Consider the following 14007-nt stretch of genomic DNA (forward strand, 5'->3'; position numbering starts at 1 on the left):
TGTGCATATGAATTATGGATAGTGCGTGTGAATGCCTATTACTTTAAATTTGATTTGGGTTCCTAACATTTACTTATGCTAATTAGCTGCAACTAACCGAGAAAACTGTTTCTCATTTAATCTACATATGCTAAACCTAATTATCAACATGAAATTAAATTTAATTTAATAAGCCAAGGCGACGAAAAGACCTGAACTTTTATGTGCTAAAGATGAAAAAGTTGAGATTTGCGGTTTATATAATTTTTGTAAATTAAATTTTTTCCCCAAATATGCCACCATATTTATTCTTTTATTTATTTATTGTAAGGCTTAGATTATAAATTAATTTGTTCTTTATTAATTTTTTTCCTACTAAAGAATTATTAATGATGATTCAGTTTTAATTAAAACAAAAGTTAAATATGAAATAATCTTAGTTGACCGACAATAACTTTTTGTCATAGATTCTTTAATAAATTGTAGTTTTTAGGTATTTATTTACTAGAGTAAAAATCTTATATGTTTTTATATTGACATGAGTGAATATGACTTGAACTGTTCATTATTTTAGTATAATTTCAGCATTTCAGACCTTCAAAACATCTCTACTGTATTAAGAGTGTGTTTTTTGTTGGTGGTTGTCTTAGTTGTATCTCGTGATATAAGTATTTTCCTCAGTAAATACTCTGACAGAACCTTTACGCACATCAACACAGAATGTGGCATCGTGTGTGGCAACAATGCCAACACTAACAAAAGATTCACATACATACAATATTTGAAAACCCTTATCAGTCGCAATTGCCTCACAGTTGCCCGCAGATGTTCTCGCCGTAGTAAATGTTGTTGTCAAAAAAGAAGAAAACCCGAAGCAAAATGTAGAGAATAAATTGGAAAAATAAAAATGCATTTTTTTCGCAGTTGTGGATGCATAAAATGAAAACGAAAAAAAATACAAAAATACAGAAAAATTCCAGTCAGCATTATATCGACTTAAGCCCAGAAAAAAAAATGTAGCTATTCTTAGAACGAGATTTTTCCATTTCGATGAAAGTCGCCAAATCACGTCAATGCACATATTTATGGATTTCTTCTCCAGATGAGGGGATCGATTCACAGAGTGGGTCTAAATTTTTGTCAATCCAATTTTCCATTGGGTTTTAGTTTTGGTTTTAGGGTCTTCAATCTGCTCACACGCTGTCAACAATTGAACCAAAAACTGTTATCAAGTGCATGGGAATAGTTCTATTTTTTTGTTTGTTTGGTTTTTCTTCTGTTTCCTGCTGCTGTTTTAAGCACTTTACTGAAAGTTGACAAAAAAATGTGTCGCGCTTTTTCGGGGAGGAAAAAAAAAATAGAAAAACTAGAAACTAATTTCAAAACTTTACGCCTGGAAACGGGCAAGAAAAAAGCTCAGTGAACAACAAACAATCAACAGAAAAAAAAATAGATTGCTGGTCTGATCGTCTGACGGACGAACGAATGAACGAACGAACTGACTGACAGATGGACAAACGACGTGTTTGGTGGGCAGCCAACGGGGCAATGTCAAAACAAATGTTACGCAGACCGAACGACAGAAAGAGAGAGAGAGAGAGTGAGAGAATGAATAAAAAGGGGATGGGGAGGAGCATGGGGAGGCAGACGCGACGGCGGCGCTTTTTTATGTTGAGAGCCGACGATGCCGACGACCGTTTGCTTGCTGCAGCCTGCAGCTGTGATTTGCAGTTGTTGTAAGTATTTGTTCCCAGCAAATAAAGCGCCGCTCTCTCTCTCTCTCTCGCTCTTTCCATTTACACATGCAAACGCTGATGTTGTCGCTGTGTGCGGCACATGTTGCCTGCGGTTACCAGGCAGCTCAGCTGTGTCAGTGCGCGACTATCTTTGTGTGTGTGTGTGTGTGTGTGCGTGAGTTAATGGAATACTCCATTGAATGTAATGCCTGAATGTGCGTAGCCTCAACAACAACTACAAAAAAACAAACAACTGCAACTACAGCAAGTGTCAGAACTTGTGTCAGTGCTCGTGCTCGTGCTCAAGTCGTGCCATCGCTAGCCGATAGTAGGCAGTACGAATACTTTGTTGTATGTTTGCTACAAATAAGCGTAATTGTGGATATCGCAGGTTGGTTTTTTTTCCCCCCTATGCCTAATGAATGTCCATTGCTACTGGTGATAATCCCCTCCAATTCTATTCCCTCCCCAACAGTCAAAACACCACAGTTGGCAAACACTGCGAGAAAGAGGAAGAAGCAGCAGTAAAACTGCAGCTTCATTAGCGAGGGTTGCTCTTAGCATTGCACACATGAGTAGTGTTCATACAAGTGTATGTATGTGTGTGTGGACTAGATTTCGTATTATTATTTTTGTTTATTGTCTAGCGCGTTATAATTGGGGTGCTGAGTGGTCCCTGACAGGACTCATACAATGCATGCACTCGCCTGGAAGACCTAAATTCTTTATTTTTTCCTCTCTCGTTTCTCCCTTTGCTGCAGCTGGAGGGAGTCTGTGAGGATGTGTGCGTGGGATCAGAAGAGCTTAGCTCTTACCAAGTAAGGTGGTACAAGTTGTAAATATATCAAACAGGGTTGCCATCGCTTGCGGGAAAATGAAAATGGAAAACGACTACAATTTGATAAATAAAGAAAAACTAATTATGGATATGAATTGAAAAAGCAGGTGCCACTAAAATAACTTTCTTCATCGGTGAATTATTATTATTATTATTTTTTCAAAATGTTATTTTTGGTATCTCATCTGTTCACCTTCATAGGGCTTTATATAAACAGAAAACAAGCAATTCGTATTTTCAATCTTAAGTTTGTAAAAATGTGATGGTATATTTTAATTTGTAGGAAAGTTAAAGAACTCATTAAACTCTTCTCCGTCTGATATTTCAGTAATAAGCAAACATGTTTTGGTATTATACAAATTATTGTCAGGGCGCCTTAAATACACGTCCCCTAAGCAATAAAGCGAAACACCTGAGGAACTCTTTACTTTTATGGTTTTTGAAATCCGAAGAAAACTCATTCCAAAGTTTTCCTAGACCTTTCTTATGTATGTAGTATCTTCCTCTTCTACTTTATGCACTGAGCATTAGGCTCAAGCTTTAATTGTGCAGCGTTGCCAGCTGAGTGAATGTGGAGTGGGAGGATGGGTGGGAAAAGTTGAGCTGTCTGGCCACATTGTGTAGCATTTTACTTTAGCAAGCACGCCTTGGGGCGCAATAAAATGTTTAATAAATTGCAAAGTGCGCCGAAAGTGGCAACAGTGAATGAGGCAACAGCAAGAGACGAACTAAGAATGCCACACAGAGGGTGCGAGGGTATGCGACGGAGTCGGGTCGAAGGAAACGAGCTGTGCACACCACACATATTCTAATGAAGTTTAAGTGGAAAGCCATACAAATGTGAAGGCGAGTGCGTGTGTGTGTGTAGGTGGGCGGTGGCTACGGAAGGCGTGGCTAGCATTGGCATGCGACGCACGTAAAATGTATTGAATAATTACATTGGGCCGCTAACGGCATACGAAATGAGAGGCCGCCAAAGCGAACGCAGCCGACAAGTGCTTCGACTTGCCCCTTGCCGGCCTCGCGGGCTTTACCGGCCGGACATTGGCCAAAGGTTGCCCCACAGTTGCCCCGCAGTTGCTGTTGCTGTTGCTGCTGCCACGCCCCCCTCAATGGGGCCATAATGAGCGCGAGTTTGTTGCCACAGGCATTGAAAATTTGTGCGCCGCAGGAAGTTTTTTGTGTGTGCGCTTCCCCCGCCGCCATGTCCCCGTTTCCCATCGTGCCCCATCGATGAGATTGATGTATTTTCAACGGGGCCTCGAATGCATTTCGACTGAAAATTGAAATTCGCTGGAACTACAATAACGTGATAATCTTCAACATGATGAGCATTGAAATCGAAATTCAATTGGACTGCAGGGTTGAGGGTGAATCGCCAGCGGAGGGTGCAGTCTCCCCCTCCATCCAAATCCCCCACGCTCCCCTTTGGCAACTTGATGGCTCCAGGGGGGAAGGCCGTTGGCCTCGTAAGTAGTGCTAAAGTATCAATCAAAATGCGTGCGGCCATAATCATAAAATTACAATGAAATTTACAAATGCAACTGTCCAGGTAGAGGCAAGAAAAGGCCACCATACGGCATACAGCATGCGGCAGCGGCATGCAACATGCGGCAGGCAGCAGCTGGCACTGGCTGTGGCGGCGGCGTCGTCTGTTCTGGAGAGGCGTCGAAGATGGGAAACGGTTACCCGAAAAAAAACACCGACAAAATAATCATAATACAAAAGATGATTTATCATTGCTAGTGCAGGGGTGGAGACGAGGGGAAGCAGCAGGGGAACGGGACAGGGGGCGCGCTTGGAACATCTTACAAATTGGATAACTTGAAACGATTACAAAACTTGAGCAGGGGCCACATTCAACGATGCCATCCCGGGAAAGTTGAACAAGTCAGACAGTTGGCGAATGAAAAAGCGAGACAGATGTAGTTAAGCGAGAAAGAGAGAAAATGTTGATTTTTTTTAATAACATCTACAGTTTAATGCATTAACAGTTGATTCCATCTATCAGTCTCTTAGAGGATATAGATCTCAGAAACTAACTAATCTACAAATTTCGAGGAAAATGCTTCTGCTTTACAATTTTACCAAGACTCCTTTAATAAAACAGTCTTAGTCACCAACAGCACTGTTCATAAATAATAAAATATAATATGAATTAAAACATCTCTTACTAAAGAAATTTTTGACAAAGCGAAATAACTAAAGATGGAGTTTGGTAATACTTCTCCAATGTTTTTATACCCGCTACCCATAGGGTAGAAGGTATATATTCTTGATCAGCATCAACAGCCGAGACGATATAGCCATGTCCGCCTGTCCGTCTGTGTGTCTGTCCGTCTGTCCGTATGAACACCTAGATCTCAGAGACTATATGTAAGAGATAGAGCTATAACAGCGTTCGACAGCATTTGTTCTGTTTGCACGCAGATCAAGCTTGTTTCAAATGTTTCAAAGATCGAATAACAAGCGTAATTTAAAAGCTATAGCTGAGAATTTTGGTGTATACAATAATAACAATAGTTAAATAGCAAGCGTATAACAAGCATAATTTTTATTTATGTTAGGTGTATACAAAAATAACCATAGTAGTTATGATTTCTGAAAATTTGGTTGTGATCAGATAAAAATTGTGGAAATTATTAAAGAAATACTTTTGTGTTGGCAAAAACGCCAACCTACTGGTATATTGTCCCGTCTATGGTATTTTTTTGAATGTGGTACTGTATCGATATACCAAATGGTATATTTTTAGTGTTTTGTAGTTTTTTCGGTATATCTTGAAAATAATACCGCAATATTTTGCTTTTATTCAAAATGGGTAGCGGGTATCTCACAGTCGAGCACACTCGACTGTAGCTTTCTATCTTGCTTTTATTTCAAAATGTATACTACTTTTTAATAAATTTCTTTGAAATTTGAATATTATTTGTTGACTGCTGACAAGTCTACAATTCTTGAACCATACAATTCTCTCTGTGTTTCGGATATTGTGACACCCTTTATTTTAGCGACGTGCCGTCTACTTCGTTATCACTAAGGAATGCCCAAGAACAAAAAAAAAATATAATTTGAGATAGTCGAAGCGTAAGGCTACGAAAGTAATAATGACTTGCTATATGATAAGAAGACTCGTAGAAAGTTGAATGAAGTGAATAAAATTACGCACGATCCCATTCAGCATTATATTGCCAAAAACGCTACACTCTAGGGTTGAGTGCGAGTCTGACGAAATTTTAAAGAATCTTTAATAAGTTTATGAATATTATATTATTAAGAGAAGAAAATTTTAGAACATATGTATTATTGGATTAATGGATATAACATAAAGCAATTTACATAAATATTCGAGGTCTTATATACCATATATACTGCACATCTGTATATTTTGACCTATATCATCGTTTATCAGCACGACTCTAAGCAGATAAGAGAATTGGTATAAATACCCCAAACATTTGCATTCACAGTAAGTCGTGTATTTTGCTACAAACTAAAAAGATGTTTACGGAATTCTTTATATTTTTCGCTAGTGTTGCAATTGTCTTTTATATCTGGCAGAAGCGTTTTTATAGCTTTTGGCAGCGTAATGGAGTGAAATCAATTAAGCCAGAGCCAATTTTTGGAAACATACGAAGTTTTCTTACTGGGAAAATTCCTTTCTATGAACAACTCAGTATTCTCTACGCAACCAAGGGATTTGAGAATGAGCCATTAATCGGAGTATACTTCCTTAAGGGTCCTGGAGTAATTGTGCGGGATCTTGACCTGATCAAGACTGTGATGATCAAGAAGTTCAACTATTTTGTGAATCGAGTTATACAAACGGATCCAATTCACGATTCACTCGGCTACAATAATCTTTTGCTTTCGCGCACTCCGCATTGGAAAGCTCTTAGGAATACAATCTCGCCTGTCTTTACCAGCGGAAAGATTAAGCAAATGTATCCCTTGTATCCCTTATGGTATAAAAAAACATGTAAATTAATTGAATTTTTGTAGGTCGGAAAGGAACTGGAGGAGAACTTGGGGAAAGTGCCCGCTGATTCTGTTGTTCTAATTAAGGATAAATGTGCTCGGTTTACCATTGATCTTATAGCGAGTATTGCTTTTGGAATCAAGGCTAATGCTCTGAAAATCGAGAATAGCGAGTTCTTTAAGATTAACAATGAATTCTTTAAGTTTAACTTGAAATCGTTTTTGGATAATTTCTGCATGTTACTACTACCGAAATTGGTTCCTTTGATGCGTACCAAAATGTTTCCAAAAAAAACCAGAGATTTTTTTATTCGTACTATATCCTATGTTTTAGATGACCGTGAGAAGTCTGGAGTTCAACGCAATGATCTAGTCGATGTTCTACTGGCAATGAAGAGAGAGACTCAATCTCAAAAAGATTTTAATGATAAAGATTTGGAGTATTTAGTTGCCCAAGCTGGTATATTTCAGACAGCTGGATTTGAGACTAGTTCATCTACCATGGCAATGACTCTGTTTGAGTTAGTACACAATACTGCGATCCAAGATCGACTTCGCTCGGAAATAAAGGAATACTTCGGAGATGAGGATCACATCAGCTATGAGCATTTGCAGGAAATGTCTTATCTTAGTCAAGTTGTCAATGAGAATTTGAGAAAGTATCCCATCGCTGCCTTCGTTGAACGAGAATGCGCCCAACCGCAATCAGGAGAAAAGTTTACTCTAAAACCCCACTATGATTTTGAGGTGCCGAGTGGCATGCCCTTTTATGTGTCAACTCTTGCGATTCATCGAGATGAGAAAGTAAACATATATCTTAAAGTTCCAATAAAAATCTTATAAATAATGTTTTTATTCGTCATTGCAGTATTGGCCAGATCCTGAGAAATATGATCCAGATCGCTTTGCCCCAGAGAACCGTGATAAAATCAACAATAATGCCTATTTACCTTTTGGCATCGGTCCCCGCAACTGCATTGGCATGAGACTTGGACTTCTGCAGGCTAAACTAGGTTTAGTTCATTTGTTGCATAATCATAGTGTAGCTAAGTGCGAACAAACAGTTGATTCCTTTAAATTTGAGGTGAAAAGTCCACTTATTGCAACCAATGTGGACATCTATGTTCAACTACAAAAGGATTAATATGCAGCCCTTTTTATTTTGAACATTATGTTTTGAATAAATATTCTTTATGAGCATCAGAATGTTAATGGTTTTTTCACATTATTATTGAAGAAAATCTGTTATTTTTGTTGTAAATAAAACCAAAAATTGTATTTTGGAGACTTCTACAAACAAGTGCAGAAACACTCGCTATTAGTTCTTAGAGAAAACATATACAAAAATGTTAGTAATTTGCAATCTATGAGTTATTATATATGTATGTATTATCCATAAAAATATATTATACCTATGGTATAATAGGTAAAGGGGTACAGGAATAGTAGTAAATAGACCGAATAGACATCACCGACATCATAAAATATACATATATATTCTTGATCAGTGTTGAACAGCCATAACGATTTAGCGATATGTCCGTATAAATCTCAGATTCTGGATTTTAGGGACTATAAGAGATAGAGATATAATCATCAAGTTCGTTTACAATTTTTGATACGCATTCTTCCGCCCTCGAAAATCGTCAAAAAACGAATAATTAGCTTCATTTTGATACAAAAATTTTATATATAGTATTTAAGATTTCTGATTGCTGAATTTGGTAAAAGTAAAGTAAAAATTTTACAAATTATTTAAGAAATACTTTTGTATGGGCAAAAACGTCATATTACTACGGGTCTTAATTGCTTTGGTTGTAAGGTATGGTATATTTTTAACGTAACAATATGTAAATATACCAAATATTGCCATTGGTATATTAATTCGGTATAATTAAATTAATTCCGCACTGTTCAGCTTTTATTCACAATGGGTAGTGGATATATATGGCTTTCTTGCTTATTTTTGTTGGTCAAAAAATTTCTGAAGATCAGAATTCTATAATTTGTTATGAATAAATTTTGTTCTACCAGTTGTTCAGCTTGCATATTTTGGGGCAATTGTCATTTGACTAAGAGATGACCCAGAACTTTGACTTCCTATTTTGATCATTCTCAAGTATTTACTGATTGGATTGAAAAGTTTTATAAAGGTAAAGACGCGAAAGAATTGAAGGTGAATAACATTACAGGGAATAGCAGAAATGAGAAAAATATGTAACTACCAAAACTTCGTCTTAAGAAACCTGGATGACCAATGTAAATACGTAAAAAACGAAATTTAATTCATAATTTAAAGCTTTGGAAATATTAGAAATTAGTTTTTGACTTTTAATTTTTAAGATATTTGGTTTATGATTAATAATCTGATTGTTTGAGTGCTCATTTATGAATATACAGCACTTGTATTTACGATATTGTGACGGCCTTTATTATTGTCACGTGCCATCTGGGCTGTTAGCAGAAAGGAATGCCCAACAATAAAGTAATTTTTATATGTATTAAGAAATGATAGTCTTAGGGTAAGGTTGTGACATTAATAATGACTTGCTCGTGCTAAGATAAAAGCAGTGAATAAAATTACGCACGATCACTAATATTCAGCATTGCATTGCGCAACACTGGAACACTTTTGATTTTAGTGCCAGTAATAATGAAATTAAAATATTTGTTTAATAAGTTTATGGAAATGATATTATAATTAGAGATCAAAGCTTTAGAATGTGTTATTGAATAATAATATTAATAACTTTGCATAACAAGTTTTCATTTTTAGCTGTGTCATCGCAAACATTTTAATTCACGTTGAGTCAAGTTTTATACAGCAAACTAAAAAGATGTTTACGGAATTAATTATATTTTTCGCGAGTGTTGCAGTTATTTTTTATCTTTGGCAGAAGCGCTTTTATGGTTATTGGCAAAGAAATGGTGTGAAGTCGGTAAAACCTGAGCCCATATTTGGAAATATACGTAGTTTTTTGACTAGCAAAGTTCCACTCTATGAGCAAATTAGTATGCTCGACTCAGTCAAAGGATTCGAAAACGAGCCATTAATCAGAGTATACTTCCTGAAGCGTCCTGCCGTAATTGTGCGGGATCTTGACCTTGTCAAGACTGTGATGATCAAGAAGTTCAACCATTTTGTAAATCGAGTTATACAAACGGTACAATCGGCTACAACAATCTCTTACTTTGTCGCAGTGCGGATTGGAAAGTTCTCAGGAATAAAATCTCTCCTGTCTTTACCAGTGGAAAAATAAAGCAAATGTATCCTCTAATGGTGGATGTAAGTACATCTTGATATATAACAAAAAACACATAAAAAGTAATCGATTATTTTATAGGTTGGTAAGGATCTAGAGGAGAACTTGGGGAAAGTGTCCGATAATTATGTTGTTAAGGATAAATGTGCTCGGTTTACCATTGATCTTATAGCGAGTATAGCTTTTGGAATCAAGGCTAATGCTTTGAAAATGGACAATAGCGAGTTCTTTAAGGTTTACACTGAATTCTTTAAGCTCAACTTGAAAACGTTTTTAGATGTTTTCTGCATGCTACTATTACCGAAACTGATTCCCTTGCTGCGTGTCAAAATGTTTCCCAAAGTGACCAAAGATTTCTTTATTCGTACTATATCTAATGTTTTAAATGAGCGTGAGACATCTGGAGTCCAACGCAATGATCTAGTCGATGTTCTAGTGGCAATCAAGAGAGAGACTCAATCTCAACAAGTAAGAAAGTTTTAGTCGAGTGTGCTCGACTGTGAGATACCCGCTACCCATTTTTAATAAAGGCAAAATATTGCGGTATCATTTTCAAAATATACCGACAATACTAAAAATACTAAAAATATACCAAATGGTATATTTGGTATATCGATATAGTACACCATTCAAAATATACCATAGACGGCGCAATATACCAGATTGACATCCAAAGCAACTAAGACCCCTAATAAATTGGCGTTTTTGCCCATACAAAAGTATTTCTTTAATAACTTCCAAAATTCTGATCGCAACCAAATTTTCAGGAATCATAACTACTACAGTAATTATTGCATATACCAAAATTCGTAACTCTATCTTTTAAATTACGCTTGTTATTCGATTTTTTTGATTTGCGGGGGCGGAAGTGGGCGTGGCAAAAATTTGAAACAAACTTGATCTGCGTGCAAACATAACAAATGCTGTCGAAAAAAAAACTATAGCTCTATCTCTTATAGTCTCTGAGATCCAGTGTTTCATACGGACAGACGGACATGGCTATATCGTCTCGGCTGTTGACGCTGATCAAGAATATATATACTTTATAGGGTCGGAGATGCCTCCTTCTACCTGTTACATACATTTCCTGCCGGCACAAAGTTACCTTCTTCTTCTTATATACCCTTCTACCCTATGGGTAGCGGGTATAACAATTAAGAAAGCTTCAGTCGACTGTGAGATACCCGCTGCTTATTTTGAGTAAATGCAAAACAGTTCGGTATAATTCTTAAAATATACCAAATTAATGTACCGCAAAAATAAAAAAATATACCCAAGAGTATATTTGATATATTGACATAGTACTTACTACGTTCAAAATATACTATAGAGTACTAAGCATACCATACTAAGATTCTATTATTTGCGTTTTTGCCATACGAAAGTATTTCTGAAATAACTTTTACAATTTTTATCTGTTCGCCTTTAAATTGTCAGGAATCAAAAATACTGTAGGTATTATTGTATGTCTAGTCTAGTCTATTGTATATAAACTCTAGCGAACAGACAGACTGACTGACATGGCTATACCGTCTCTGCTGTTGGCGCTGTAGAAATGCCCAAAAATTCAGTTTTGCTGCACAATACAATATGTAGCCACTTAGCTCTCACCGTATGGACTGTGTGTTTTTATTCAGTCAGTCCTGACGAACAGATTTATTCTTAAGGATGAGTATTTTACATTGGGTCGTGGCTTTAACTTTCTTTTAAAAAAGAATTGTAATTACTTGCTTAAAAACTATTTAAAATTTATTAATAATTTTCTTTGAAATTTAAATCCTATTTGTTGACTGCTGACAAGTCTACAATTCTCTCTGTGTTTCGGATATTGTGACACCCTTTATTCTAGCGACGTGCCGTCTACTTCGTTATCACTAAGGAATGCCCAACAATAATAAAAAAAAAATAAAAATTGAGAAAGCCAAAGCGTAAGGCTGCGAAAGTAATAATGACTTGCTTATTGATAAGAAGACTCGTAGTAAGTTGAATGAAATGAATAAAATTACGCACGATCCCATTCAGCATTATATTGCGAAAGTCGCTACACTCGATGGTTGACTGAGAGTCTGATACAATTTTAACGAGTTTATAATTAGTTTGTTAAAATAATATTAATGGAAGAATACAATTTTATCATATAGTGGATAACATTAAATAATTTACATACATATTCGATATCGCATATTTCATATATATTGCACACGTCTACATTTTGAGCTGCGTCATCGTTTATCAGCAAGACTCTAAGCAGATAAGAGAATTGGTATAAATACCCCAAACATTTGCATTCACAGTAAGTCGTGTTTTTCGCTACAAACTAAAAAGATGTTTACGGAATTCTTTATATTTTTCGCTAGTGTTGCAACTGTCTTTTATATCTGGCAGAAGCGTTTTTATAGCTTTTGGCAGCGGAATGGAGTGAAATCAATTAAGCCAGAGCCAATTTTTGGAAATATACGCAGTTTTCTTACTGGGAAAATTCCTTTCTTTGAACAACTCAGTATTCTCCACGCTACCAAGGGATTTGAGAATGAGCCATTAATCGGAGTATACTTCCTTAAGGGTCCTGGAGTAATTGTGCGGGATCTTGACCTGATCAAGACTGTGATGATCAAGAAGTTCAACTATTTTGTAAATCGTGCTATGAAAACGGATCCAATTCACGATTCACTCGGCTACAATAATCTTTTGCTATCGCGCACTCCGGATTGGAAAGGTCTTAGGAGTGCAATCTCGCCTGTCTTTACCAGCGGAAAGATTAAGCAAATGTATCCCTTGATGGTGGAAGTGAGTACATCTTTATTATATGGTATAAAAAAAAGGAAATTAATTGAATTTTTCGTAGGTCGGAAAGGAACTGGAGGAGAATTTGGGGAAAGTGCCCGCTGATTCTGTTGTTCTAATTAAGGATAAATGTGCTCGGTTTACCATTGATCTTATAGCGAGTATAGCTTTTGGAATTAAGGCTAATGCCTTGCAAATTGAAAATAGCGAGTTCTTTAAGGTTAACACCGAATTCTTTAGGTTTAACTTGAAATCGCTTTTGGATAGTTTCTGCATCTTACTCCTACCGAAATTGGTTCCTTTGATGCGTGCCAAAATGTTTCCAAAAAAAACCAGAGATTTCTTTATTCGTACTATATCTTACGTTTTAGATGAGCGTGAGAAGTCTGGAGTGCAACGCAATGATCTAGTCGATATTCTACTGGCAATGAAGCGAAACACTCAATCACAAAAAGAGTTTAATGATAAAGACTTAGAGTTTTTGGTTGCCCAAGCTGCTCTATTTCAGACAGCTGGATTTGAGACTAGTTCATCTACCATGACAATGACGCTCTTTGAGTTAGCACACAATACTGCGATCCAAGATCGACTTCGCTCGGAGATAAAGGAATACTTCGGGGATGAGGACCACATCAACTATGAACGCATACAGGAGATGCCTTATCTTAGTCAAGTTGTCAATGAGACTTTGAGAAAGTATCCCATCGCTGGCTTCGTTGAACGAGAATGCGCCCAACCGCAATCAGGAGAAAAGTTTACTCTAAAGCCCCACTATGATTTTGAGGTGCCGAGTGGCATGCCGTTTTATGTCTCTATTCTGGCGATACAACGAGATGAGAAAGTAAACATATATCTTAAAGTTCCAATCAAAATCTTATAAATAATGTTTTTATTCGTCATTGCAGTATTGGCCAGATCCTCAGAAATATGATCCAGATCGCTTTGCCCCAGAGAACCGTGATAAAATCAACATGGATGCCTATTTACCTTTTGGCATCGGTCCCCGCAACTGCATTGGCATGAGACTTGGACTTCTGCAGGCTAAACTAGGTCTAGTTCACATGTTGCATAAGCACAGTGTAGCTAAGTGTGAACAAACAGTTGATTCCTTTAAATTCGAGGTGAAAACTCCAATTATTGCAAGCAATGTGAACATCTATGTTCGACTACAAAAGGATTAATATGCAGCCCTTTTTTATTTTGAACATTATGTTTTCAATAAATATACTTTATGAGCATCAGAATGTTAATGCTTTTTCACATTATTATGAAAGAAAATCTTTTAAATTTATAGTAAATATGATGATATATGTAGAGTACCAAAAATCTTATTTTGGAGACTTCTGCAAACAAGTGCAGAGGGAATCTCTATTAGTTCTTAGAGTAAACATATGGGTAATTCTCTGACGGAAGTCGCGTGCGACCATCT

General features: G+C 36.6%; 2 protein-coding genes across 2 annotated transcripts; both read left to right on the forward strand.

The window, feature by feature from the left end:
• Positions 1-6054: 6054 nt before the first annotated feature.
• LOC117566742 (probable cytochrome P450 6w1) lies at positions 6055-7742 on the forward strand. The gene is made up of 3 exons (XM_052005542.1): positions 6055-6501; positions 6556-7335; positions 7400-7742. Exons 1-3 carry the CDS (start codon positions 6055-6057, stop codon positions 7673-7675), a joined length of 1503 nt encoding a protein of 500 aa, XP_051861502.1. The 3' UTR covers positions 7676-7742.
• Positions 7743-12102: 4360 nt separating this feature from the next.
• LOC117566741 (probable cytochrome P450 6w1) lies at positions 12103-13851 on the forward strand. The gene is made up of 3 exons (XM_034246285.2): positions 12103-12581; positions 12640-13419; positions 13484-13851. The coding sequence occupies exons 1-3, from the start codon at positions 12120-12122 to the stop codon at positions 13757-13759; spliced, it is 1518 nt and encodes a 505-aa protein (XP_034102176.1). The 5' UTR covers positions 12103-12119; the 3' UTR covers positions 13760-13851.
• Positions 13852-14007: the final 156 nt, after the last annotated feature.

Source organism: Drosophila albomicans, chromosome 3 (genome assembly GCF_009650485.2).
Source record: "Drosophila albomicans strain 15112-1751.03 chromosome 3, ASM965048v2, whole genome shotgun sequence".
Taxonomy (NCBI): domain Eukaryota; kingdom Metazoa; phylum Arthropoda; class Insecta; order Diptera; family Drosophilidae; genus Drosophila; species Drosophila albomicans.

Bases quoted from the DNA above. Each gene is read 5' to 3' on its own strand.
- LOC117566742 (XM_052005542.1), top strand. From the start codon at position 6,055: ATGTTTACGGAATTCTTTATATTTTTCGCTAGTGTTGCAATTGTCTTT. The intron at 6,502-6,555 runs CCCTTGTATCCC...GAATTTTTGTAG, and splicing joins GAAAGATTAAGCAAATGTAT to GTCGGAAAGGAACTGGAGGA. The intron at 7,336-7,399 runs GTAAACATATAT...TCGTCATTGCAG, and splicing joins CGATTCATCGAGATGAGAAA to TATTGGCCAGATCCTGAGAA.
- LOC117566741 (XM_034246285.2), top strand. From the start codon at position 12,120: ATGTTTACGGAATTCTTTATATTTTTCGCTAGTGTTGCAACTGTCTTT. The intron at 12,582-12,639 runs GTGAGTACATCT...AATTTTTCGTAG, and splicing joins TGTATCCCTTGATGGTGGAA to GTCGGAAAGGAACTGGAGGA. The intron at 13,420-13,483 runs GTAAACATATAT...TCGTCATTGCAG, and splicing joins CGATACAACGAGATGAGAAA to TATTGGCCAGATCCTCAGAA.